Source organism: Amphichorda felina (assembly GCF_050947745.1).
Source record: "Amphichorda felina strain 45539 chromosome Unknown scaffold_1, whole genome shotgun sequence".
In the NCBI taxonomy this organism is placed as follows: Eukaryota; Fungi; Ascomycota; class Sordariomycetes; order Hypocreales; family Bionectriaceae; genus Amphichorda; species Amphichorda felina.
Genome location: NW_028145049.1, coordinates 1854911 through 1881234, shown reverse-complemented (window position 1 = coordinate 1881234; position 26324 = coordinate 1854911). Strand labels below are relative to the sequence as shown.

At 57.4% G+C, this 26324-nt stretch overlaps 12 protein-coding genes across 12 annotated transcripts; 7 read left to right on the top strand and 5 right to left on the bottom strand.

Moving 5' to 3' along the window:
- Nucleotides 1–177: 177 nt before the first annotated feature.
- ACO1O0_000607 (uncharacterized protein) lies at nt 178–1473 on the top strand (the record flags this gene model as incomplete). Its single annotated transcript, XM_083190105.1, has 2 exons — nt 178–1192; nt 1262–1473. The coding sequence occupies 2 exons, from the start codon at nt 178–180 to the stop codon at nt 1471–1473; spliced, it is 1227 nt and encodes a 408-aa protein (XP_083053964.1).
- Nucleotides 1474–2892: 1419 nt separating this feature from the next.
- ACO1O0_000606 (uncharacterized protein) lies at nt 2893–3603 on the top strand (the record flags this gene model as incomplete). Its single annotated transcript, XM_083190104.1, has 2 exons — nt 2893–3060; nt 3121–3603. The coding sequence occupies 2 exons, from the start codon at nt 2893–2895 to the stop codon at nt 3601–3603; spliced, it is 651 nt and encodes a 216-aa protein (XP_083053963.1).
- Nucleotides 3604–4427: 824 nt separating this feature from the next.
- ACO1O0_000605 (uncharacterized protein) lies at nt 4428–6264 on the bottom strand (the record flags this gene model as incomplete). The annotated part of the gene is made up of 4 exons (XM_083190103.1): nt 4428–5044; nt 5109–5548; nt 5629–5782; nt 5862–6264. The coding sequence occupies 4 exons, from the start codon at nt 6262–6264 to the stop codon at nt 4428–4430; spliced, it is 1614 nt and encodes a 537-aa protein (XP_083053962.1).
- A 538-nt stretch (nt 6265–6802) lies between these two features.
- ACO1O0_000604 (uncharacterized protein) lies at nt 6803–8077 on the bottom strand (the record flags this gene model as incomplete). The annotated part of the gene is made up of 1 exon (XM_083190102.1): nt 6803–8077. The coding sequence occupies one exon, from the start codon at nt 8075–8077 to the stop codon at nt 6803–6805; it is 1275 nt and encodes a 424-aa protein (XP_083053961.1).
- Nucleotides 8078–10608: 2531 nt separating this feature from the next.
- ACO1O0_000603 (mitochondrial 54S ribosomal protein mL54) lies at nt 10609–11262 on the bottom strand (the record flags this gene model as incomplete). Its single annotated transcript, XM_083190101.1, has 2 exons — nt 10609–10865; nt 10941–11262. 2 exons carry the CDS (start codon nt 11260–11262, stop codon nt 10609–10611), a joined length of 579 nt encoding a protein of 192 aa, XP_083053960.1.
- A 448-nt stretch (nt 11263–11710) lies between these two features.
- ACO1O0_000602 (uncharacterized protein) lies at nt 11711–12161 on the bottom strand (the record flags this gene model as incomplete). Its single annotated transcript, XM_083190100.1, has 2 exons — nt 11711–11877; nt 11936–12161. 2 exons carry the CDS (start codon nt 12159–12161, stop codon nt 11711–11713), a joined length of 393 nt encoding a protein of 130 aa, XP_083053959.1.
- Nucleotides 12162–12604: 443 nt separating this feature from the next.
- On the top strand, nt 12605–14174 carry NSR1_1 (uncharacterized protein; the record flags this gene model as incomplete). The annotated part of the gene is made up of 3 exons (XM_083190099.1): nt 12605–13156; nt 13210–13790; nt 13850–14174. The coding sequence occupies 3 exons, from the start codon at nt 12605–12607 to the stop codon at nt 14172–14174; spliced, it is 1458 nt and encodes a 485-aa protein (XP_083053958.1).
- Nucleotides 14175–16574: 2400 nt separating this feature from the next.
- Nucleotides 16575–17819, top strand: ACO1O0_000600 (uncharacterized protein; the record flags this gene model as incomplete). Its single annotated transcript, XM_083190098.1, has 2 exons — nt 16575–16632; nt 16678–17819. The coding sequence occupies 2 exons, from the start codon at nt 16575–16577 to the stop codon at nt 17817–17819; spliced, it is 1200 nt and encodes a 399-aa protein (XP_083053957.1).
- Nucleotides 17820–19692: 1873 nt separating this feature from the next.
- Nucleotides 19693–21412, top strand: ERG11_1 (cytochrome P450; the record flags this gene model as incomplete). The annotated part of the gene is made up of 3 exons (XM_083190097.1): nt 19693–19941; nt 20018–20215; nt 20276–21412. 3 exons carry the CDS (start codon nt 19693–19695, stop codon nt 21410–21412), a joined length of 1584 nt encoding a protein of 527 aa, XP_083053956.1.
- Nucleotides 21413–22028: 616 nt separating this feature from the next.
- Nucleotides 22029–22976, top strand: ACO1O0_000598 (SRPBCC family protein; the record flags this gene model as incomplete). The annotated part of the gene is made up of 1 exon (XM_083190096.1): nt 22029–22976. The coding sequence occupies one exon, from the start codon at nt 22029–22031 to the stop codon at nt 22974–22976; it is 948 nt and encodes a 315-aa protein (XP_083053955.1).
- Nucleotides 22977–23392: 416 nt separating this feature from the next.
- ACO1O0_000597 (uncharacterized protein) lies at nt 23393–24340 on the top strand (the record flags this gene model as incomplete). Its single annotated transcript, XM_083190095.1, has 1 exon — nt 23393–24340. One exon carries the CDS (start codon nt 23393–23395, stop codon nt 24338–24340), a length of 948 nt encoding a protein of 315 aa, XP_083053954.1.
- A 350-nt stretch (nt 24341–24690) lies between these two features.
- On the bottom strand, nt 24691–26190 carry ACO1O0_000596 (TAFII55 protein conserved region-domain-containing protein; the record flags this gene model as incomplete). Its single annotated transcript, XM_083190094.1, has 1 exon — nt 24691–26190. The coding sequence occupies one exon, from the start codon at nt 26188–26190 to the stop codon at nt 24691–24693; it is 1500 nt and encodes a 499-aa protein (XP_083053953.1).
- Nucleotides 26191–26324: the final 134 nt, after the last annotated feature.

Below are 26324 nucleotides of genomic sequence, written 5' to 3'. Positions count from 1 at the left end.
TGCAGCTTCCGCCAGACAGACGAGGACGACCAACCCCGAGAGAAACCTGGAGAAACCACCAAAGCCCTAGCTACCATGGAGCTCCCACGAGTCTTCCGCCTCATGCTCTTGTCCTTGTCTCTTTCAGTCGCCACGGCGTTGGCGGGACGTGTGAGCGGCCCCCCTTGTGCTTCCTCCATGAACGGCGCCCTTCCCAGGCCCACCCCGTCTGACTTCCACTTCAGCGGCAACGTTCGCCGCTACTATATCGCTGCCGAGGAGCACACCTGGGACTATGCCCCTACAGGCTGGGACAACTGGATGGGCGTGCCATTCAACGTCTCCCCGCGGGCTGAGAAGGCCGGCTTTGTCAAGCCTGGGACCAAGTGGAAGAAGGCTATATACAGAGGGTACACCGATGCCAGCTTCAAGACCCGCGTGGCCCAACCTCCATTCCAGGGCATCATGGGCCCGACTTTGCGCTCCGAGGTTGGCGACATGATTGAGATCCTCTTTGTGAACCGCCTCTCCTCCAACTATGCCTCTTTGCACAGCATGGGCCTTGCCTATTCCAAGGACAACGAGGGCTCAGTCTACGCGAATAATACTGCCCCAGGCCAGACTTCGGGCTTCAACGTTGGCGATGCAGTCGCCCCTGGAGGCTGCTACGTGTACAAGTGGCTTGTTAACGAGGCTTCGGCGCCGCCGGCTGGTCAGCCGAGCGATGCTTGGTCCTACCACTCGTACGTGAGCTTTCAGGAGGACATGAATGCGGGCATGTTTGGTCCCCAGATTGTCTATCAGCGCGGCATGATGAAGCCGACCATGGAATCGTACCGGGAATTCCCCATTCTGTACATGGGTTACGACGAGTCCAACTCCTTCATGTCTGCCATTAATGCTAAAGCACGCAACGCCTCCCACAGGGGCGAGAGTGGCTACCCGGATACCTTGAGCGGCCGGAACCTGGGCAACTCGTCTATCTGGAAGCCGCAGCTGCCGAATCTGCTGGGCTCGGGCCATATGAGCGAGATGGAAGCCCCCGAGTTCTACGCCATCAACGGATACATCTTTGCCAACAATCCGCCCTTCCAAATGTGCCTGGACGACCCCGTGATCTGGTACCTGTTCGGAATGGGCGCCGACTCGCACGTCTTCCATATGCACGGGAACAACTTTCAGCATCCCCTGGGGATGAACTCGGCTTCCGCCTGTAAGTGCTCCCTCCCCTTTCCGCCCTTGCTCCCTCGCCCTTGAGCCATGGCGCAACCCAGGCTGACAGTTGTATCAAAAGCGGTGAATTCTGGCGAGATGATGGCCTTGTTCATGACTGCGAACGTGTACGGCTGGTGGGAGCTCATATGCCACGTCGCGGACCACCAGGCCAAGGGGATGGTGGCCAGCTACTGGGTTCACAAGCAGCCGTGCCCGCTCCGCCCGCTCCGTCCAACCAAGACCCCTCAGGGAGGAGGCTCGAGCCACCATTCGCGGTAGGATACAATCCAAGTGGTGTTGAGCGCAGACAGGGAACCTCCAAGCCCCAGGTGAGAACTTGATGTAAACGTTCTCCCACTTAGCTCTGGTAGGCTGGTGGGGATCTGAAGAGGGTCTGTCTCCGACTTCCCGTCTCCAGGTTGCAGTTGCCATAATAATGATCTGATGTGTCAGTATGGTTGTTCCTTCCATGAGGTCCGTGTATTGGTGGTACAAGTCGGAAGGAAGGAGCATTGGAAGGAGGCCTTGGGCGCTGGGCAGCGGGCCCAAGCATAGGTACCTAAGCTGGACCTTAGCCATTAGATATCGTCACTGTCATCATCATCACCACCATCATGCTCATCGTTATCATCAATTCCCTTGTTGTTCCTCGTCCTATATGTGTGTCTAAGTCGAGATCGGCGGTTTTATCAGTGGTGCGCTGGCCCACCCCTCCCAGACCTAATATCACTTAACCTTCGCATCCTTCAGGTCGATCAGGACGCCGCCCCATCACTGCCAAGCGGTTTCAACTCTAATGCCAGACAGAGGCTACATCTACTCGTTATGGTAAAAAGGGGGTGGGTCGCAGTCGTGGTTCCAAGTCCTTGCTCATGAGCTGAACATATTCAAGCAGGGTTGAAAATTCAGAATGAGCCGCCACGTCCCGTCGGCCCATCCTAGTACATACGGTGCTGGAAGCCCGATGGTGGCCGGAGAAAATAATGACGATATTACAACCCTCATCCTTGTCAATTGTCCCTGGTCTTCAACTCTTCATCCACGATCTGGCGATCTTTACCAAGACGGACCCTTAGGGGCCCGCAAGGCTGGTTTCCACTCTCCCTCTTAGGCAAGTGGTGCAATATGGAACTTTCCAACTCACAACCATTGTGGCCTGCCGGAAAAAGACAGCATTGCACGTTACATACCTAGTAACCATGGCAGACACCACTCGATGACTAAAGAGGAATCTCATCCACCAGTGATGTTGATTGTACGCATGGCGGCGATATGCGGCCTTGGCCCTTGATACCAACGGGGTAAACTCCTCGGACGATCACCGCAAATGAAGAAGAATACGGTACATTTGAAGTACTCCGTACATTGTGCCATGAGCCAGAGGGGTCCAGAAAGAGCTCTTACTGAGCCTCGCGAGAATCAATATGTCTCAGACAGCCACATGCCTGTTGGAGACCGAACTTCTGAGGGCTCAGGACACCCTCTAATACAAGTCCGTATCCTATCCCTGCCACCCGAATCGCCTCGGGCCACTGCAACTACGAGTGCTCACATACATAGTACGCAGCAGTATGTAGATACCCCGAGTCCCACGGCGCATATAGCCTGCCTGATCCAAACCCGCGAACCAGTCGTTATACTCTCCCTCACCCAGCGTGATGTACTTGAGGATCTAGGTTTTTACACAGATCATCTCCCATGGACATCACTGGCAACACCTCAGGAGAGACCAATGCGCACCAGGTCCGCGTGCCTTGCATTGTTTTCTTTGCAGTGACGCCCGTCTTCGTCGCTATTCGACTATGGAGTCGCCTGCACTGGAGGTCTGGCCTGGGCTGGGATGACTGGACTGCGGTCGTGTCCTTTGTAAGTCTCCAACGACCGGTGCCAACGTGGCTCTGGGGTCATCTAATAGGGAATCTGAAGATTTGCGTGCTCGCCGTCCAGGTGCTCATGATGCTCGCTTGCGACTACGGGTTCGGACAGCACATATACAACCTATCCACCGACAATAGACTAATGGCACTCGAGCTGTTCTACGTGGCCCAGATCTTCTACAAAATTACCATCAACCTCACAAAGTCGTCTATCCTCCTGCTGTACCTGCGGATCTTTCTTCAGCGCTGGTTCCGCATCTGCTGCTACACCCTTATGGGGGTTATTCTCGCATACATGGTGGCGACCACTTCATCCTCCATCTGGCAGTGCACTCCCATCCGCGGCGCATGGGACAAGTCGGTGCATCCGGAATGTATCAATCTGACCAAGAACTGGTACGCCAACGCGGGCTTCTCGATTGCCACGGACGTGTTGATCCTGCTGCTACCGATGCAGCCCATCTGGGCTAGCAACCTCACCGTAAACCAGAAGAGGGCCCTCATCATCGTCTTTGCCCTGGGAGGATTGTAAGCTCACAGATACTGCTGAAAACTGTTTGTGCTCGGGGCTGACATTGATTACAAGCGTTACTATTACGTCCATACTTCGTTCTACGACCATCGACTTCTCAACTACAACGCCCGATGTTACATGTGCGACCCCTTATTGATTTTGTCATCCAGTCTTGGTGTGCTAATAGAAGTCTCCAAGATGACATCGCTTCGACGTTGTGGACCATGATCGAGCAAAACGTGGCTATAATCTGCGCATGCCTACCAATGTGCCGCAAGCCACTTGTTCTATTATTTCCCTCTGCCTTTGCCAGCGCCTCCTGGTTCACGGACGCATCGGTCTCACACAAGTACAAGTCCAGCAGGCAATCACAGACAAACAACAGCAGCAGTGGGTGTGGGAGCGGCAGCGGCAGCGGTGGTGATAGCGGGTGGAGGCCATATGATGGGCCGAAGCGATGCGAACGGATCAGTTCGATTGTTGGGCGACATCATGACTCAGAAAGCGAGGAATACATCCTCAGTTCGATGCCGGTGAAGGAGGATGCGAGTAGTGATTCAGGGGCGATTCGGAAAACGATGCGGTGTGATGTTACGTATGGTAAACGGGACGCCAAACACGCGTAGACATGACGGAAATGTGATGATATAGACATAAGGGGGGGGGGGCGATATGATACCCAGCCACTAATATACGGCTGCCATGTTATATATTTATACTTTACTAGTATGGCTGCACACGGCCCCCCAAGACGGAACATGGATAGACGACGGTAATGACTGGCCCTTTGTAATGGCGTTCTATATATATACTCACAATCTGCTATGTGCTTCTATGTTAATCTACAACATGTAGCGGAACAAGGGCGACTTGTCCCCCATTTCCACCAGCTGCGTCTCGGTGTACTTGGCCCTAATATCTGCCTCCACCATCTGATCCCTCTTCCTATTCGCCCTCCAATACGAAAAGACGAGACCGGCAACGAGCAGCAGCCCCATCGTGGCAAAGCCCAGAGAGAGCCCAAAGGCCAGGTGGAAGCGCGGCGAGTCACCCTCGTCGTACATGAAGGACCCCGTCAGGCCGCCCAGGCTGCCGATGCCCATGACAAAGGCCAGGCCGACGGCGCGGCGGCCCGAGGTGCCAAAGTTGTTGGAGACCCAGCTTCCGCTGATGGGCGCCATGGGGAACACGCCGCAGGTGACGAAGCACATGCCCGCGACGACGCCCTCCGTCTTGTCCTCGAGCGTATTGACGACGGCCAGGATGATGGCGAAGCCCACGGCGATGCTGCCGAGACCTCCCGCCATGAATAGGGACCGCTTGGCCGTCATGTCGGACGCGAAGGACACGCCCACGGCCGAGATGGTGCCGAAGATGTACGGGATGGCGCTCATCAGCTGCGAGTGGGTGCGCGAGTAGCCCATGCCGCGGATGATGGACGGCACGGCAAACTTGAGGCCTATCATATATACTATAGTCAGCGACAACACTTGGCTTCTAGAGGCCGAGGCGGTCCTTCTTACCGTAGCCGCAGGCGCCGACGTTGTGAAGCACCAGGCCAAACGCCCAGTACCGCCAGTCTAGCGCCACCGACTTTAGGTCCTGCAGCTTGGACGGGGCCGAGCTGGCCTCGGTCCTGCCGCCGTCCTTGATGAAGTTCATGATCTCGAGGTAGCGGATCTCGCCCGGCTCGAGCCACTTGCCGGACCGCCTCGGCGAATCGACGAGGAAGAACAGGGTCATGACGCCCAGCACCACCGTCGCGGCGCCCTCGAGGAGGAAGATCCAGCGCCAGGGCTCGACACCCCCCACGCCGCCCAGCTTGGCGATCCCAGCTGCGAGGAAGCTGGAGAAGGCACCCGACAGCGATGCCACGGCCATGAAGAGCGACAGGCGGAAGGCCAGCTCGTGGCGCTGGTACCACTGGCTGCAGATGTACATGGCCGCGGGGAAGAATCCCGACCTAATTTTTGCCTGTTAGGAAAAAGGGGGGGTTCTGTTCTGGCCAGGGACCTCTCAATACCAAACGCGGCAGAGACTTACTCGAAGATGCCGAGCAGCAACCTCAGGGAGAGGACGCCAGCAAAGCTCTGAGCCGCCCCGTGGCAGGTCATGACGATGCCCCATGCGCACACGAGGAACGAGATATAGAGCGACGGCCGCTGCAGATTCTTGAGCAGCATGTTACTCGGGACCTCTGGGGGAGTGGGCTGTCAGCTCTCCTCTCCCCTATTCGCATATCATATCCCCCCGGGGGGGAGGGGGGTTGATCTTACCGAGGAGACAGTAGGGCACAAAGAAGATGGCCAGGACAATGTTGTACTGCTTGTCCGTCAGGTGGGTGTCCTCCTTGAAGCCCTCGATCTTGGCGTTGGCAATGTTGGTGCGGTCCAGCTGGGCGAAGAGGTAGAGGATGCACAGCACGGGCAGCAGGCGCAGATCCGTCTTGAGCCTGACCCTGCGGCGCTGGACGGCCGTGAAGGTGCTGTAGAAGGCCTCATCCTCCTCGCTGAGGCCCACGACGCGGCATCCGTCGACGAGGGCGACGCGTGGGGCCGCCGGTGGCAGCGTGGGGGCCATGTCGTTCATTGTCGAGTCCGTGGCAGGTGTCGCGACTGCTTCTTCGTCGGCCGCCACGGCATTCTTAGACTCGGTCTGCTCGATCTGTGCGAGTTCCATCGTGTCGGTGGGTTACTCAGGGGGGTGGAAAACGAACGAGAAGAGGAGCAAGAAAGGGGGGGGGAGAAGATGGTGGTACTGAACGAGCGAAGGACCGTAGTCTAACAGCGTGGATGGGACTTCCCGGAGTGGTTACGACGGATATAACTTAGACAGTTTGAAGAGTGCGCAAAAACCATCGGAACCAAGGAACTTTATAATATTGGAAACGCGAGTATGCCTTTCCAGCCACGGTTGACGTGCTTCGACGACAGAACTCTAAACGGGGCTCGGGACGACACGTCGCAGGTGGATGGCGCCGCCAATGTAAGCAGAAACAAAAGCTTAAGCAGACGATGAGCGAGGAACTCGGCCTTTGGGAACCCCTGATGAACTCACCGTCCGTGGTCGATAGAGGGCCGGGACGCTGCGGTGGGGAAACTCTCTTCTTCTTCTTCGCTTCTTCGAATGTTCCGATATTCCAGGTGGCTTGGGCTCGCCTGCCCCCTCTTTCTTGTACAGGATTGCGATATTATACACTAGAATGACAAAAGGAAATCTAGTTCATGCCCTCCATGAACTCTACTCGATCCAGAATCATCTGCCTGTACCCCATGTACTCCCGCAGACCCTCCCACTCGGGGCCCGTCTCCTCGCCATGCCTCCAGGTCTCCTTGAAGCCCCAGGAACAGGCAATCTTGTCCAGGGCCTCTCGCTCCTCCTCCCTCATCCACCTGTACCGCAGGGGCGTTCCCGGAATCCACGTCACCCGCTTCATCTGGTCCTTGTGGCTGAGCTTGGCAATCATGCCCAGCGACCCAGTGACGAGAAAGTACCCCGAGATGCCAGCCACACCGATGCCCGTCGCTGTCGTGACGTCCATCGTGTTCTGCCAGTAGTTGGCGTACGCCGTGCCCAGGCCCAGGATGCCAAAGGGCAGCGAGGCAAGCGCCATAGCCGGCGCCGTGGTCCTCTTGATCAGCTTCTGTCGCTTGAAGGCCTTGACGCAAAAGGCCTTCTCGGTGATGCCCAGCGCGGCGTCGAGATTCCGCGCGTCAATCGCTGTCTGCAGCGCCAGGTCCGCCACGGGCTTCTCGATGGCCTTGACGGCCGCGTTGGGGTTCTGTGCGACGTACTGGACCTTGCCGTCCTTGACGACGGGCCTGGCCTTGTGGGCGTACAGCTCCAGGACGGATGGGAGCGACTCGGGGCGCCCCAGCTGTGCCTGCGTGTGGACGTACAGCTCGAGGATGTCGGGGGTCATCTCAACATTAGGGTGCGTGATGATGTTGTAGGCAGCCTGGGATATCCGGTTGTTGGCCGTCTGGATCTGTGAGTCGATCTGGAAGCTGGTGCCGGCCCGCTCGGCGCCTAGGAGGGCGAGGCGCGAAGCGGACGCCTTGGCCTGGCTCTCGGCCTTCCTCAGGTGAGGGTGCAGGGAGCTGGCGGCATGCAGGCAGGACTGCAGGGCCGCGGCCGTCGCGTCCTTGTCCGGGGCATTATTCACAATGGTCGTGAACTTGGTGTAGCTGTCCACCGCGGCGGATGCCAGCTGGCCTGGGTCTGTTGTTGGTCGGAGCGCCCTCGCGAGTTTCGTCTCCGGGGTCGTTACGGGTGGCTCCTCGGCCTGGGCGGCAGAAGCAGTAGCCAGCCACCGTGCACCCGAGGACCTATAGTAGCTGGCATTGGCGTTCTGGACGGCGCCTCGTGATGAGGCTCGGAGTGCTCGGGCTGCCAGTGGTTCGTGGGTAGCCTGCGCTGGGACGGCGGCGCATCGCTGGCATACGGAGCCAAGCTGCCGGGGTGTCAGGCGTCGCATGGCATTTGAGGGCATTGTAGACTGCAGGGGCAGCAGGCCAGAGGTTGTAGCAGAGGAGGCTGGTGGACTGGCAGGCACAATTGGTTCGGGCCTGGAGAGCGGCGCTGATCAAGGAGATTTCGGCGACGTTGAAATCTGAGGTGGGTCGAGAAGTCGGTGCCTGTTAGGGCGTGAGCGACATAATTATGTAGGGATTAATGGCAGAGTCTGGGTTGCAGTATTCCAAGATAGAAAGAGATAGTAAGAAAATTTAAACTGTAAATTGCAGGCCCTACATACTTTTATTTAGCTGAACTGACTTTTCTTGCAAAGTTTACACTTCTGGGCTGCTAGTATCTCCAGTAAAGAAATAGACCAGTCCCTATATAATTCTGTCGCCCAGGCCTGCGATGGCTGTTAAAGCGGGGCATGTTTGAACTGTGGACCTGCCTTGACACGACTCCCTGATGAGGCGCAGGCAACACCGGGCCAAGATGACGAAACCGAAACCTCCCAAGAACATCCAACCTCGCACACCAATCCTCTTCCTCCTCGTCCATCGCTGAGATACACAGCCAAACGGGCCGACGAAGCCACCACGAAGCTTCCCCAGGAAGTTCCCTAGGAAGAACACATCTCCGGTGTTGGCGCTCCGGCGCCCTCTATCTTGTTCAACGCCCGGAGCTCCCGCAGGCGATACTTGACGCGATACTTGACGATACCGTCGCCTGCCCACCGACCGCAGCATTGGGGATATAGATCGACCTCGCCATGCCTCCCCCACCTCCCCCTCCGCCTCCTCTCCCGCCAGGCGGGGGCGGTCCTCCTCCACCACCACCACCGCCTCCCGGGGGACTACCCGCGCGACCTCCGGCTGGCGCAAACCGGGTGCGTTTCTTTCCATGATGGAATGCGTATCGAGCTCATGCTGACATTCGAAAGGGAGCGCTTCTCTCCGACATCCACAAGGGAAAGTCCTTGAAAAAGGCTGTTACGAACGACCGATCGGCTCCCGTGGTTGGCAAAGGATCCTCGTCATCGGGTCCTCCAGTCGGTGGCGCTCCTCCTGTCCCTGGTATGGCTGGTATAGGCGGCGCGCCCAAACCTCCGGGCGGTCTGGCACCTCCTGTCCCCAGTAATAGAGCTCGGAGCAACAGTGACCAGGGATCGAACCAGACGACGGCCTCGGGCATGGACTCGGCCCCTCAACTGGGTGGGCTGTTTGCTGGCGGAATGCCCAAGCTCAAGAAGAGTAGGGGTGGCGTCGATACTGGGGCAAATTCGGGCTCCTCATACCTCTCGGACCCTGGCGAGCCGTCCAACAGCTCTTCGGCACCTAAGCCTCCAGTCGTGTCGGCACCGAGACCACCTGCTTCCAGCGCCCCGGCCATTCCTGGAAGGGGGCCACCTATCCCTCCTCCTGGCTCCGCGCCGAAACCCCTAGCTGCGAAGAAGCCCCCTCCACCACCAATTGGCAAGAAACCTCCACCTCTACCTACATCTCGCAAACCATCCGGGCTCTCTGCGGCCACCTCAGCGCCGGCGCCGCCTGCTCCCCCGCCCCCTCCGCCAACGTCCTCCGCCCCGACTCCCTCGGCTCCTCCTCCGCCACCCCCGTCCGCCGCCCCGGCCGCGCCTCCTCCCCCTCCTCCGTCTTCAGCTCCTCCCAAGCCAAATAATTCGCCTGCTCCCCGATCCCAACCGCCCCCGCCGCCACCACCCCCACCAGCTTCGCAGTCCTCGGCCACTCTGGCTGCTCAGGCGGCTATTAGAGCAGCCGCTGGTCATACATCTCCTGCTCCTAGTGCTGCACCACCGGCGCCACCGCCTCCTCCACCTTCCTCTGCCCCGTCACCGCCGAAACCAAGCTCGCCCACCCCAGAGCCTGTCCCCACTAGGTCCCGGGGCTCGTCTCTGCGGCAGACAATGCTTGATCCCAGCTCCTATACTCTCACCGCCAATGGGTCCAGGTCTCCTAGCCACTCACCAAACAACTCGCACTCCCTAGGCCGGAGCGGTGGCCCTGGCGGTGGAGGCGGCGGCGGTGCTAGATTCGTGGTGAACGACTCCCGCTGGCAATTCAAGGACGAGAGTTTGTTCCCCAAACCTAGGGATTTTGTCAACCGCCCGAGAAAATACCGGGCTGGACGTGGAAGCAGCGTGCCCTTGGACTTGAACGCTTTGTGATAACGGGACGATGTACATGGTAGTGGCCAGGGGGGGTGTAAGAGAGTGCGTGTAGCAGGCTGTGCCTTCGACCGGTCTATGGCGGTGTTGTTAGGAAGCGGCGTGGCTATGGATCGATAGAAGACATATCTCGGAGTAGGAGACCTTGGGTAGCCTCTGTCCAGGGGACCCTAGAACTGAATTCAACGCGTTTACATTAATATCCGTAGTCCAGGGCTGCTAGCTCTTTCCCCAATAAATGATGCCGTCAGCCGAGGATCATACGCGTACGGCTGTGCAGTCTAATGCTCAGAGAAAATTGGCAATGGTTGATGAAAATTGCTATAATTGATACAAATGGTCCGTAGATAATGTACACAGCTAACCGGGGTAGCCTCCCCTTACATCGACTTGAGGTAGTTGGCCTCCTTGATCTTGGCCTTCCGGTTGATGCGCATGGCCCGCTTCAGTGATTTCCGCTCCTGCACCGCCTCAATGTTGTAGTCTATCGGGCCGTCCTCCTTGTCGTGCAGGTTGATCGACTGCTCGTGAAGGGGCACCTTGGGCGCCAGGGCATCGATGTTGCCCTCGGCCAGGAGCTTAGCTTCCAGGGCCCTCTTGCGCTTGGCCGCCTGCTTGCGCTCCTTCTTCGATTTGGCTTCCTCGGGTGTTAGCAATCACGAAGTCCAGAACGGGAATATGTGCGGGGGGAGGGGGCGGAGTCATGGCGTACAGAATTCGTCTCCAATGTCCTCCTCCGCGCTGCCGGCCTTCTTCATCACGTCCAGGCACTCCCACAGCCACTCCGGGTACTCCTCATCCTTCATCGCCACGGGGTCTTTGCCGTCCTTGAGGTAGTTGAGGCCCGCCATGACGGTGCCCTCGGCGCAGATGGAGCGCGGCGCGCTGGGCTCCTTGCGCTGCTCGCCAGGCGCGGTGACGGGCGTCGAGAGCTGGGGCTCGGCCGAGCGCAGGGGCGCCGTTGTCGAGAGGTGCCGTATGAGAGGCACCTGCCGCCGCACCAGCGTGGTGCGGAGACACCGCGTGCAGAACATGATGGGCGGAGAGGTGTGGTGTTTTGTCGTGTGGTCGTGGGACGAGGATCAAAGGGTCCTAGGCTTGAGGTCGGGGATTTGGGTCGTGAAATTTCAAAGGTGCTGCGTGGAGAGTGGCCAATCAGAGGCGAGCATTACTAGATGTCGCAGCCTCGCGGTATTTGGCCATGGTATGGTCCGGAACAACACGAGGGATGCAGGAGTAGAACAAGGAAGCTGTGAAAAGCCAATTACGCAGTCAATCAAATGGTACAGTTCAAATGATTCCATTGTGCCTAGCGTCACTCAATCGTACAGGGCAACAGCCACAGTGCCCGCCAAAGCGACATACCCATGATGCATCCGTTTCTCTATGTACATCCAATTCGAGCTCCCAGCCGCGACCCTACCTAGTCTTGCAGGCATTCGTTGAGCCAATATCCTGTTCCTTCTCTATCCCAGAAAACCTTCATTGAGGCCTGGCAGCCTTGGGGTCCTCCCTGAGCTTGGCGATCTTGTTGATGGGGTGGACCTTGGCCTCAAGATCGATCTCCTGGTCTTGCTGCGTGATGTAGTTCTGCTGAAGGAACTTGGTGCCCTTGATCTTTTTCGTCGCCAGAAGCTGAAGATATCGCTCTGTCCCGGAAAGTCAGCATTTCCACCCGGCATCATCCTCGTCGGCAATTGGCCTCACCTCGCAGATGACCGCAGTTCTCCAGGTGGTTCACACCCTCGCGCATGTAGCACTTGCCCAACTCTTCACCAGTGAGGCGGATCATCATGGCGCCGACCCACTGCTCGCGGATAATGGCATCCTCGGCAGCCTTGAAGGCCTTGGAGTCGTCGTAGGCAACTCCGTTGAAGGTGGGCGGCACCGTCGGCTTCATACTCTTGAAGCTCTCGGATTCGGGGGTCGGCATGGTGACGGCGTATTCGGGGTGCCCTCCTATAGTCGGATTGAGACTTCGTCAGGGGTAGTCGATGGCGAGGTGCGGCGACGGCGGACGGTGAGGACCTCTTGACGGCTTCGTTGTGGTCGCCTCGAGCTTCGGCTGTACCACCAAGAACCAATAGTTGTGTCCTGATTGATCAGGCGTGAACTGCAGGTGAAGGTACGTACCTCCTGTGGTGACACACCGCCTTCGGAAGCCCCACCTTTTGACCGGCGCAAAAAAAAAAAGGGAAAAAAAAACTTGGTTTGGACTGGTCCCCCAACCACCCACCTTAAAACCGACGCAGGGTCCTAGATTTTCCTACCCTTCCATCTTCCTACACCTTTCGTCTCGTGGTTACCGCTTCAAATTTTCCCCTGGTAGCCAATCTCCTTCTATTTATCCCTCACCCCCATTCACATTCTATCACAATGGCCAAGTCCAAGACCAAGGAGAGCAAGAAGGTGGTTGCCGCCGAGCCCGCTGTGAAGAGCGCCGGCGTCACCAAGCCGTCGCAGACTCCCAAGTCCAAGTCCAAGGACGTTGCCAAGGCCGTCAAGAAGGCTGGCAAGGACAAGGAGGAGAAGAAGAGCAAGAAGAAGGCCCCCGAGCCTGAGTCTGAGTCTTCCGAGTCTGAGAGCGAGTCCGAGTCCGAGGACTCTGCCAGCTCCGACTCCTCTGACTCTGAGTCTGAGAAGGATACCAAGAAGAAGGCCGCTACTAACGGCAAGGCCAAGGCCAAGGCTGCTGAGTCTTCTTCCGAGTCTGAGTCCGACTCCGACGCTGAGTCCGACGCTGAGTCCGACTCTGACTCCAGCGAGTCTGAGTCTGATGCCAAGGCTAAGACCAACGGTGCTGCCAAGACCAACGGCAAGGCCAAGGCTGCTGCTAAGGCTGACGAGTCTTCGGACTCCTCTGACTCTTCTGACTCCGACTCTGACTCTGAGGAGAGCGAGGAGAAGCCTGCTGAGGCCGAGTCCAAGGTATGTGAACTTTGACTTCCCAAACCCAAGTGGACTTTTCTAACATCTCCAAGGACTCTACTGAGGACTCCGACGACTCGGACGATTCCAGCGACTCTGATGCTTCTGAGTCCGAGGAGGCCGAGGCTCCCGCCCCTGCCTCCAAGAAGCGCAAGGCCGAGGAGGAGATCAGCGAGGCTCCTAAGCGTGGCAAGACCGACAACCCCAATGCTGCCAGCACCCTGTTTGCTGGCAGCCTGAGCTGGAACGTCGATGACGACGCCCTGTACGAGGCTTTCAAGGATTTCGAGGGTCTCACCAGTGCTCGCGTCGTCTCCGACCGCCAGACCGGACGCAGCAAGGGCTTCGGCTACGTCGACTTTGCTGACACCGAGTCTGCTACCAAGGCCTTTGAGGCCATGAATGGCCAGATGATCGACAACCGTGCCATCAACCTCGACTACGCCGCTCCCCGTGGTGATGCCAACCCCCAGAACCGCGCCGCCGACCGCGCTAAGAAGCACGGCGACAGCGTCAGCCCCGAGTCCGACACTCTCTTCGTCGGCAACCTTCCCTTCGATGTCGACCAGGACATCGTCCGCGGCTTCTTCACCGAGGTCCGCGAGGTCACCAGCGTGCGCCTGCCTACTGACCCGTGAGTACCATCATCCCTTACACCCTTCACGCAATCAAGGTGGCTAACAATTATAATAGTGAGTCCGGCAGCCTCAAGGGTTTCGGTTACGTCTCTTTCGGCTCCGTCGAGGATGCCAAGGCTGCTTTCGAGCAGCTGAATGGTGCGTCCATCGGCAACGGCCGCAACACCCGCAGCGTCCGTCTGGACTTTGCCAGCCAGCGTCCTCCCCAGGATGGCGGCCGTGGTGGTGGTCGTGGAGGCTTCGGTGGTGGCCGCGGTGGTGGCCGTGGCCGTGGTGGTTTCGGTGGCCGTGGCGGCGGCCGTGGCGGCCCCCGTGGTGGCTTCGGTGGTGGCCGTGGCGGTGGTGCTGGCTTCTCCGGCACCAAGATCTCGTTTGACTAAACGTGGGACTGAGGGCTTCTAGTGGGCTTTTCAGTGGGATTGTCCTTGAACGGACCATTGATTCAAACAAGTTATGTCCTCTCTGTAGGACTGTGGGCTTTGAGAATATCACGTCTTGCGGGACGCGATAGACCTGATGGCTTTTCTTTTCTTGAACTGTGGGCTCGTGGCTGATGCCTGGTGCTGGCAAGGCTGAAGACATTCTTGGGGCTTTTTGATCTGTGGGCCAAGAGTCGATTCTATTGAATCGTCTCGACCTGTTCCAGTTGGCTTTCTGAGGGATTTGACGGCGACCGTTGGGAAGAAGCTTCAGGGCTGTGTCCTCTTGTAAAAGAGGGAACTAACTCCTGGAGCAGACCAAGTGGGCTACTGCAAAGACTGATGAGGGTTCTGGGGGCTTATACAAACGCAAATACTTTGGGAGCGAGCTTCCGGGGGCTTTTGTTCTGCTGGGATCCGACGACTCATCCCCCCACCTACTGCAAAATGTCCACTGCAAGTTTTGTTGATACGATAGATTCTTTTTTTTTTGGTGAGTATACTGGCTGTTACAACCACGACCCTTTGGGAACCATCACCGGCGTTGGAAGGGAAAAAAGTGCTCTTAGTTTATTCCGTACAGTGCTCTTGATGTGCTTAATACGATCTTCTACAAAATCTTGCTGTGCCACCAAAGTGACAATGTGAAGTGATATGCCCACCTGGTGTGTGTTGCCTAGGAGGAATTGAGGATTCCCATCAGCTTGGTCTACAAGTAATACAAGGCTGGAATGGCGCAGCATAGGCGAGGGTCGTGTGGTGTTGTGGGTGTGCGTCAGAGGCATCACATGAGCCCAGCACAAGATGCCTTCTGCGACCTCAGCTGCCTTTGTTTTGGGCCTAGTGGCGTCACACACAAGGAAAGGAAATCCGGGGCATCTGGGTCCTTCCGTCTTTTTTTGGTCTGGTTGCTATTGGCCCCGAATCAAACCAAACTCGGCAAGTCTTGTTGAGACTTTCTGGCTCAAAAAAATACTAAGCGACGGGTTATCTTATCGGTTTCCAGGGTTCTCGAGGTCTTGGACTCGGTGGTGCATCATGCATCATGCGCGCGCCCAGCCCCACAGCAGACGCCTAGCGATTTCCCTTCCAGGCAACTTGCAACAAGGAGTCAAGGACGCCGCGTCCGGTGGCAGAAGTGGCACAAAGGCGCCCCCCGCTCAAATGGGCGCGCGTGCGCATGGATGATAGGATGATGGTAGGAGATGATAGTACGTACGAGAGTACCTTGGCCGTGACCGCATCTAACCTCCTGCTTGCGTCAAAGCAGCGACGAAGCTTGCCAAGTTCGCTCCCCCCCTCCTTCAGCCCAACCAGTGCGGTTGCAGGATGGCCTATGGGTCTCAAACTTTGCGCATCGCTACTCGCAAGGCGGAGGACTGGACGTGGAGGCGGAGGTACCTTTGTCCCCATCTCCAACTCGTGCTTCACCGCCTTTGCTCCGAACGTGGGTTGGCACTTGAGAAGACAGCGCGCCGAGCTTGGCGACATTACTGGAGAGGCTTTGGTGGAGTTCCGTCATCCTTACGGTGCAAGGTGCGGGAGGCTTGCGGACGGTCTTTTGGCTTTGTCTCGCTCGCTGTAGCCATGGCGGGCTACCGTAAGCTAAATTCGCCCAGGCACAGAGCAGAGTTGTCAACAGGTTGTGCTCGTAATAAGGAGGCCACCTGGGTGCGCAATTATAGGCTGTCATGCGCTGGCGTCGTGCGACTACCGTAGGTACTGGGGCAGACGAACGACAATCACGCAAGCTGCCTGCCAAGTTATGTCTCCGCCCAATGCCAGCTGTTATCTTGGTGGGCGCATCGATCACGGCGGGCTGAGAGACAAAAGAGATGCAGATCCAGGCATGTCATCCATCCATCTCCCAGCATGCCACCCCCTTTGGCCATCCACCTCGCCCAGCCCACCAGTACGCGGGGTTCCCAGCTGTGCTCACCACCATCTGCCATCTGCCCTCCGTCATCATTCCCCTTCAGGCGGACCCCGATTTCGCAACCTGCCACATACACACGCACATCTCTTTTCCCCCTCTACCTCTGCCTCAGCTTCCTTTTGCCCTACAACTCTCCTTACCATCAACACCTAGCCCCTGATCCTCAGAGTCTTTCATCTCGTCCGCAGAGACATCTCGCCCTCTCCACCAAAGGCGGGGTTGGCCCTCCTCGGGCCACGACTTGTGTTGTTCGGGGTCACCTGATAGACATCATACGATCAGCAGTGTCGAGTGCCCACGCTTGAACAGCTTGCATCCTCAACAAAAAGGAGTCGTTGGATTCTTAGAACCCTCATCCCCATCTACCTATACAACACCCTATCACGAACGAGCAAGCGATCTAGAGTCGCTCACGGTCTAACAGCATGTCCCAACGACCGGCGAGATCGAGCCCGGTCCTGCCTAACCAGCGTCGCTTTGACGGTTCGTATACAGGGGAGGTTAGGCATTATGTACACCATCTAACAGACCCAACAGAATCATGGGTCGAAGTATCATCGCAGCCGTCCTCCTCGTCGCTGTCGAGCATCGGCGACGAGATTGTCACCACCGGTCTGCAGGTAGGCGGTCAGTACGGTCGGCGTAGGCGCATGCCAGCCTCGGCCAGGTCTCTGCCCCAACAGCATACGGCCGTATATGCGGGGATGAGCAGCCAGGACGACGCCGACGACGACGACAGCAGCGCCAGCGACGACGACGACGATCGGCCACTGGCCAGCTCGGCAGAGAACATCCCCTCTGCACCCGAGGAGGTCGGTGCTGACGACTCCGATGCCGACTCTGATGATGGCGACAATGCTACTGCCCTCGGTGGCAGGGTGTCAGACCGTCCTGTCTTCCGGCCCCAGCCCAACGCATTCTCCCATCCCCCCTCCCACCCTCACAGAAGCTACTCTACCAATGCAGCCATGCCTCCTCACCCCCACAGCGGCTTCACCCGGCCCTCCTTCTCCCAGCGCTCCCAGACACGGGTCCATCGCGGGGGTCCAAACTTCATGTCCCCGTCCGCGCGCGAGGACAACGACGCTGCCCTGCGAGCCTCCCTGACAACACTGCTGTCCTGCGCGGCGGCTGCGAGGGGCCTGCCCAAATCTAGAGAGGAGGCGGAGGCCCAGAGGGTAGCTAGGAACGGTGTCGGGCCGAGCGACCAGCCCATGAACCTCCGCTTTGTCCCCGAGTCGGAGTTGATGGACGAACAGCAGCCCCCTCGTGGTCAAGACGATCCTGTTGGCACCCACAAGCGTTCTACGCCTGCTCGGTCGCCTTCTCGGGCGGATGAGGATGCGAAAAGGCAAACGCGCAGTGCCTCTGCAGGAGGCCGGGCGGCCAGGACGACCAGGAAGAAGACCTCCCCCGCCGTCCAGGAGGCCCTGATATCCCCCACAATATTCACATGGGCCGTGAGCGCGGGGGTCGTGGTCCTGGTGTCTGTCGTTGGGTTTGGCGCGGGCTACATCATCGGACGAGAGGTCGGACGACAGGATGCGCTGGCAGCCAGCGTCGGCGGCGTGAACGAGACGGCTTCATGCGGCAGGGAGGCCTTCAGGGGCTCCACGGGTACATTGAGGAGATTCAAGTGGGGCGCCGTGGGGAGGAGCATTGTGGCGTGAGGGAGTTGGGGATACAATCTTCCAGTGCACCAACGCTCTTCGGGAGGTAGTTTTAGGCGGGCGGGCGAGGAGGAAAGGAGAGTGGGTTCTCGGGGCGTTTTTGGTATTGATTAACACGCGGAGATACCAACATCATGGCACGGGACTGTTCACGCCTGCGATTAGCACGGCCTAGCAAATTAGGAGCCCTTCATTTCCAGCGTTGAGATTATATGAGAATTCTGGCTTTATGAGTTGGGGTTGGTGGCACAAGGATATATATAGCTCCGATTACTGGGTGTTTTAGCATAGGTACCTATCTACCTAAGGTACGAAGTAGGCAACCAGTAAATTCGAGGCATCTATCTGCTTTGATACGGATATATGCACGAGCAACAACTGAGTCCTTATTTACTCCATGTATCCTGTACATCCACCCTCGCACGGCCAAGAGCGTTAGGTTTAGTTTAGTAGTTGTCAATGAACTTTATTTCCAATGAGATCCACGATGGGGAGAAAACAGCCCCCGACCTGCCCAATTTCGCAACCTATATGGGGCAAAACGTCTACGACAACGCTCTAGGCAATGCCCAGCTGATAATACGGTGTCCACTTGACAATGGGCAAACCCCTGACGCGTCCATCCCCGCGGGTTACTCCGCCATATACAACCGATAAAAAGGGGGGGGGAGTTGGTTGGTGAGAACCAAGTTTGGACACATGGCCTCTAAATCAGTTCGGGACTAACTAGTAACTCTTTACCAATATTGTAGCTCTTGTGAGACGGTACAAGAATCATTGCGAGCCCATGTTCAAGGTTACTACAAAGGCAATTTTATGTCCTGGGGATCTCTGGAAGAATACAAGATACGGATAGTATCATAATTGTGTTGCATTTAGATAAGTAGGAATCAAGTAGGCATTTCCTTTTTCGTCAGTAATACGGAGTAGTATTTACCCAAATATCTTAGTACTACCTAGCTAATAAGGTGGAGATACTAACAAACCGTGCCAAGCCTGCGCCTGCTACATGTGTTGTACGTATCCGTACTCGTACTAGTTTCATACGCCTTGTGGGGATGTTCCTGAACTCCCAACGCTCTATCACTGTTTCCACCTTCCAGTGCTCTTTTGATCATCAAGGTTACATAGTAGTAATAGCAAGTATTCTGATTTGTGTGTTCTATCACGCCCTAATATGTGAATCGTATCGTGCAAAAACGACGGAACTGACAGGCAGTAGTTACGTCTGATATGCAAGAATACCGGCTAGTGATGAAGTAGAATGTGACAAACTCCTATTCCTGATTTCCGAGGTCTCCGCCCGAATCTCTTATTCGGATTCGAGTTCGCTGGTTGTTGAAAGACGAGACAAAGGCACAGTGGACTCGACGGGAAGAATCCGGAGGCAAAGTCGGTAGATGACGACCCCATTTGTTTGGCGAGGCCCAAAAAAAATCAAACGAGGCAGTGCCAGGTGGTGCCATTGTTGCACGAATCGTGAGGCAGGTGGTGGTGCACCGGTGAAGAAGGTTTAACAGTCCTAACAATCCAACCCGAATACGAGAGATCTTGTAATAGGCGTCACTGATTGGCGGTCGGAGTGTTGGTCATCGGCATTGCGGGACCCACACCGCCTTCCCCAGCATGGCGCCGCAGGAACCCCTGTGGTGCACGCTGTTAGAGGCTGTTACCCCTGTGTTCTTGGTATTAATTTTGCGAAAAAGCTGGGACGCGCCAAACATCGAACCATTTTCCAGGTTGCCCGTCTGTCCCATACTCCATACTCTCTTTATCTTTAACCTCCTTCTTCCCTCGCGCTGCCCCCCCTCCAACCTCACTCCGAACACGTCAACGAAATCAACTTTCTCTGGCGACGCGCAACTCCTTCACAATGGGCCTTCTCCAGGACTTGGCGGCGCACCCGCTCGCCCAGCAGTTCCAGCTATTCAGCCCGGCAGCCCAGATCTCCATGGTGCTTGGAGGGGTCGTTGCTCTGTCTATCTTCCTCCACGTCGCCAAACAGATCCTCTTCAAGAACCCCAATGAGCCTCCCATGGTGTTCTCATGGTTCCCCTTTATTGGGAGCACCGTCACTTACGGCATGGACCCTCCCAAGTTCTTCAAGGAGAACCGCGAAAAGGTGAGTGCACAGTTGCGCAGCCAGTCTGGTCGAGAAGACCTCAGAAACGGGGAGCTGACTTTCTTCTCCCCCACAGTTCGGAGACGTCTTCACTTTCATTCTACTCGGAAAGAAGACTACGGTTGCCGTCGGCCCTTCTGGAAACGACTTCATCCTCAATGGCAAGCTCAAGGACGTTAACGCTGAAGAGATCTACACGGTCCTGACTACCCCTGTTTTCGGGAGGGACGTGGTTTACGACTGCCCCAACGCGAAGCTCATGGAGCAGAAGAAGGTACATATCCCCATGCCGGAGACCCTTAACAAGGCTCAAGACTAACGCCCGTTTCCGTAGTTCATGAAGATTGCCCTGACCACTGAAGCCTTCCGATCCTACGTCCCCATCATTTCCGACGAGGTCAAGTCCTACTTCAAGAGGAATTCCGCGTTCAAGGGCAAGTCCGGTGTTGTCGATATCCCCAAGCACATGGCCGAGATCACCATCTTCACCGCCTCCCACGCCCTCCAGGGCAGCGAAGTCCGCAGCAAGTTCGACGAGAAGCTCGCCGCTCTGTACCATGATCTGGATATGGGCTTTACACCCATCAACTTCATGCTCCACTGGGCCCCTCTGCCTTGGAACCGCAAGCGTGATCATGCTCAGCGTACCGTGGCCAAGATCTACATGGACATCATCAAGGAGCGCCGCTCCAAGAGCGCCGACGACGGCCAGTACGATATGATGAAGCATCTCATGAACTCGAAATACAAGAATGGGAACCCCGTTCCCGACCACGAGGTTGCCCACATGCTGATTGCCCTGCTCATGGCTGGCCAGCACTCCTCCTCGTCCACCAGCTCTTGGATTATGCTCCGCTTGGCCCAGCACCCCGAGATTGTGGAAGAGCTCTACCAGGAGCAGATCGACAACCTTGGAGCTGACCTTCCCGACCTTGCCTACGAGAGCCTGGCCAAGCTCCCGCTCAACCAGGCCCTTGTCAAGGAGACCCTCCGTCTTCACGCTCCCATCCACTCCATCATGCGCGCCGTCAAGCAGCCCATGCCCGTCCCCGGCACCAACTACGTCATCCCGACCTCGCACACTCTCCTCGCCGCTCCCGGTGTCAGCGCCTCCGACCCCAACTACTTCCCCAACCCCGATGTCTGGGACCCCCACCGGTGGGAGGTTGACTCTCCTAATGCCCCGAAAATTTCCCGCAACTCTAGCGAGGAGGAGGAGCAGATCGATTACGGTTATGGTCTCGTCAGCAAGGGCTCGGCTTCCCCGTACCTGCCCTTTGGCGCTGGCCGTCACCGCTGCATCGGCGAGCACTTTGCGAACGTGCAGCTGCAGACCATTGTGGCCGAGACTGTGCGGTTGTTCAAGCTCAGCAACGCGGATGGAAGCAGGAATTTGATCGGCACTGACTACGCCTCTCTCTTCTCGCGGCCGCTGGAGCCAGCAAAGATTCGCTGGGAGCGCAGGGACTAGATGTAATGTTCGGAGGGTGTCAAGGCAGCGGGACTGTATATACGATGAAATCAGGGCCGCCACGAGGCGATGAAAACTAACTAGAAGCCATATCGGCGAGGCCATAGAGATACTAATGCTTAATGGAGATTATTTTCGTCAAGACCCAACTGTGTACCTGCTATTATTAGTAGCACCAATGTGAATGGGCAGGGCACCAAGGCGGCCATTCAAGCTCGCCGACGGCGCCTGTCGCTTCCTCAATTAGGCTCCACCAAGTCCAGAACTATGGCAGGGATCTACTAACATCCACGACACCATAGCGGGCGTAAACGTTTTCTGTCTCAAATCTAGACTCACCGGAAGTCAGCACCATGACGATAGATTGACGGCCGAATTGTCAACCTCTTGTCACAGGCATAACGCGATGGCACTGTGCCCTTTTCATGAAGCTGCCTAATGATTGCTTTCCCCTTTAAAGGTTGCTTCTCGTGTATCGGTCATGGATCATGCCAGCTCTTTTGCCTATGACGACAATCTGAGGACTCACTCGATTTTGACCTCCACGGAAGCAAAGTTCCGTTTCAACATCAACACTAGAGCTTGATAGCCGGTACTTCTGGGATTCGATTCCGTAATGGTCGACAAATACGGACCTCTCGTTCGGCTCTGGGGCATCCAGAATGCCCAGCTCCCAGCCCGGAACGCAACGGCCCAGGAACTCACCCGCCTCCTCACTTCCATCCTCCTCGAAGCAGTGCCCTTCATCTCCGACGTGCCGTCGGCCGCGGTGTCGCCCTATGCCTCTAGCTGGAAGACCAAGGGCAGCCGGCACTTCCCTCACTCCGAGGCCCCCGTCTTCCTGTACGAGCGCACCGTCCCGGCCGAGGCGCTGCACGAGGTGGCGCGGGAGCACCACCTGCCGGGCCCCTCGAGCGCGACGCGGCTGCAGCCCGAGACGTGGTTCCTGCGGCGCAGCGTGCACGACGACTCGGCGAGGGCGGGGACGGCGAGCTGGGACGAGTGGGTGCGGTGCTTCAAGGCATCGCACGCCGAGACGGAGCGGGCCTTCACGCCATCAGTGCTGAGCACGCGCGCGGACCGCGAATGGGACTGCCGGGGCGTCGAGGTGGACCTGGACGGGGAGACGTGGGGGGACTGGACGCTCAAGCTAGAGGAGTCGGTGCACAAGATGCCGGCGCCGCTGCGCAACCGCGTGTTCCCCGTACTGCAGGCGACGACGTCGGTGCTGGGCAAGCAGAGGTTCCTGGTGGTGCAGATCGCGGCGGGCGAGGCCATGGGCGTGGTCGAGGCGCGGCGCGGCGGGGACGTGTGCGGTGCGTACACGAGCATCGAGCAGCTGAGGGACACGGGGGAGGGCATCGAGTGGGTCATGGGGACGGCGTCTGATGCGAAGGGCGTGTTGCCGGCGTGGGTGCAGAGGATGGCCACGCCGGGGATGGTGGCCAAGGACGTCGATCTGTTCCTCTCGTGGGTTGCGACACACAGAAGGGAGGAGGACGATGGGGACATTGCGAAAGATGACGGCACGCATAATGGGTCAGTGTCAAAGAGCTACTACTAGTAGCGCCTGGAAACAATGAGGGTGTCAAGGATTCTAATACTTCTATTCCGCTCTGGAGTTTGAAGGCTGTTGCAATGGGAGGTCCTCAGGTAGGTAGTTCCTGCCCGTTCGTCTGGTTGACAGCGCCCGCTCTTTCTCCCTTCTCGCACCTTCCTGCCTTTAAGCGAGTCTCTTCTTAACATTGAGGTAGTTGAAAAATGGAAACATCCCATTTCACCTCTACATCATCTGGCTGTTTGCCTCGGCTGAGTTGAGCACCGGTTGAGCTGTTCTACGTAGCCCCCCTCCCGCGCAGCAGGGACTTGGTCTTCACTCATGGGATGTTTCACTCTATGAGGCCTTACCTACTCTCGCAGGATCAGCCTTTACCAATTCCTCCAAACCGCCCCTTTAGGCCAGAACAGTGACGAGCCATCATGGTTTCCACGAGGCGTACAAAGAGAGAGTCGCTCCCGCCCGGGGACCCGCCGTCCAACAGTCCGAGCAGTGCCCTCAGCGAGAAGACCCGAGTCACCACACCGAGTTCGTTCTCACAGACCCCTCCCGATTTGCCCCAGTCCGCAAATGCCGGCAGACTCTTCTCCCGGTCCGAAGCTCTAGCTCGGATGACCTTTGAGCTCAATATTCGGAGAGTCGAGGCGCAAGTTAACGACGTGCAAAAGGATGTTAAGCGGGTCGTTCAGGCGACCGCCGATGATAAAGAGTTCCGGGACCAGAACGAGGCTAGGCTCTCGAGGCTTTGGCAGGAGATGCTGGCCGTTCGGCAGCAAGTGAACAAGGTGGAGGCCTCGCAGGAAAGCTCCAGCATGGACCTTGAGAAGTGCCAGACTGAGACAAAGAGCATCATTGAGGAATTCCGGAAAGAGCTCATTGACCTTAAAGAGTTCATACATGGGATTTCCAAGCAGATGGATAACCTACCATCGCCTGAGGATTCGTTTGAGTCGGGGTACGGCTCTCTTCCTGGCGACAGATCAAAACATAGCCAGGAATATTCCCAAGCGACACAAATCTTCTCCCAAAGCACGAATACCAAGAACAGTATCGAAAATCGTATCGAAGAGACCGTCAAGTCCACCAAGCGCTGGAATCGCGACCATAAGACAACAGATCTAGCTGATGCCATCTTCTGCGCCAACTATCTCAAGCAGCAGTCCAAGCGCGACCCCCCCATGGCAGTTTACATACAGAAGGCCATAGGTAAGCGCGTCAGGCGCCGTATTACCCGATCTCATTCTCGTCCGACCACCCTCGAGGAGTTCTGCCAGAACGTGTCATGGCAAGATGTCCTAGACACCGTTCAGTACGTGCTGCAGGAGGAGAAGCAGACCACAATCAAGGAACTAGGGACACAGCACGTTTGAGGTTAGACAGACTGTCAATTTTCTTGGCCGGGTTAGTTGATGTATAATAATGACTGGGAGTTTGTGGTATTTAGGGGGGGAAGCATATGCAAGAGGACATGGGCTTGCGTTTTGTGAAGCATCCAGAACATTGAATCATCGTAGTAGTGTCGAATTCAACTATCATGTTCAGCTAAAATTTCAAGCCCAGCATCAACCAACGCCCGAAACCTCATGGCTCCTTTAGCCCCCATTACTGACCAACTCCAAACACCAAAACGTACCTAGTCTTCCCGTTGTGTTTAAGCAGAACCCCCAACGCCTATAATATACAGAGTACTCCTGGACAAGTGACATGGTTCGGGTATCTACTATTCGTCCGTCTCCATGCCGATGGATGACATCTTAAGCTCAATCTCCGACTTGAGCTGCCTGATCTGGTTCTCGATGCGCGAACGCAGAATGTTGTTGGTCGTCTTGGCCAGATCAGCCTGCCGGTTGGCGAGCTGCTTCTTCATGTCGGCAATGATGTCCTTGACTCCCTGCTCCTCGTCGCGCTGGGCGCGCTCGTCCTCGTCAAGGTCGTCATCGTCCTCATCGTCGTCGTCGTCCTCATCCTCCTCGGACTCGTCCGCCTCGATACTATCCTGCAGGACGGCTCCGGGGGTCCCCAGCTGCGTGCCCGTCATAGGCGTCGCGCCCTCCATGCCCGTGGCGGGAGTACCAGCCATGAGCTCGTCGGCGAAAGCGGCCTCCAGGTCAGCCTCGAGGTCTTCATCGTTGTCCTCGTCGCCGGTTCCAAAGTAGCCCATGCTGTCGTCGATCTCGCCCTCGGCGTCCTCGTCCATGTCCTCGTCCTCGTCAGCGTCCTGCTGGCGCTCGTCCACCCACTCCCACTTTGTCGAGGCGGCCTTGGCGTCCTCGGCCAGCAGGCGCTCCACCTCTGCCTCCTTGTTCTCAATCTCCTTCCTCGATATCGTCTTGGCGAATCGGCGATTCACGCAGTCGTGCATGGGCGGGGTCAGGCCGTGCGGCCACTTGAAGTTGGTGTCCAGCATGGTCGGTAGAGAGGCCTTCTTAGCCTCGTCCTCGTTCTTCACCTTCTGGAACACCAGCAGCATCTGGCAGATGTCGGCCGACTTCATGAACGATTTCCGATCCCACGTCTTCATTGCCTCGGTGATGGTGGGCAGGTCGACCATGACGGCGGCAAAGGGCTGGCCCTTGATGGTTATCATGGCCCGGCGCGTGTCCTCCTCAAAGAACTTGAGCTGGACATCGGCACCGCCTTGGGACTTGTGGATGCCCATCTTGCCCGTCTCCATGCAGGTCCGCAGGTAGTCGCAGTGCTCTCCCGGGATCATGCGCAGGAGGAGCTGCTCCTCGATGGCGGGATCGATCTCGCGGTCGCTGGCCTCCGAGTCGTACCCATCGCCGGGGGGGTGGACGGGCGGTCGGCCGCGCGGCTTGACAACGAGCTGGGTGGGGCCACCCTTGGACATCTGGCGAATCTTGATCTTGGTCGCCGGGTGCGAGTGCATGAGGGGCACGTCGTCGTCGTCGTCATCGTCGGCCGGGCGCTTCTTGCTGTCGACGAGCTTTTGCGTGGGCTTGGGCTGGCGGCCAGCCTTGGTCTTGCTCGGGGGCGCCTCAGCGGGCGTGGGAGGCTGGGAGGAGCTAATCTTGAGCTTGACTTTGCGCTGGCCATCGCCTCCGGGGGTCGCGGAGGCTGGGGTGGTAGTCGGCGCCGTGGCGGTGGCGGCAGCGGTCGAAGGAGTCGCATGGGCATCGCCGACGAAGGACGACGAGCGGCTGACGTTGATTTTCAGGCGCGGTTTGGGGGGCGCCGGGGTGCCATCGGGGCCAGACATGGTGTCTTGCTCCGATGAGAAGGTTGTGGTTTGTGGATGTAAATGTAAGGTGAAGGAATGGAGATGGTGAAGTGGTCGCCTAAATGGAGAGACGCGCCCGGAGCTCGAGGTTTAGACGTGCCCCACTCTTTTTT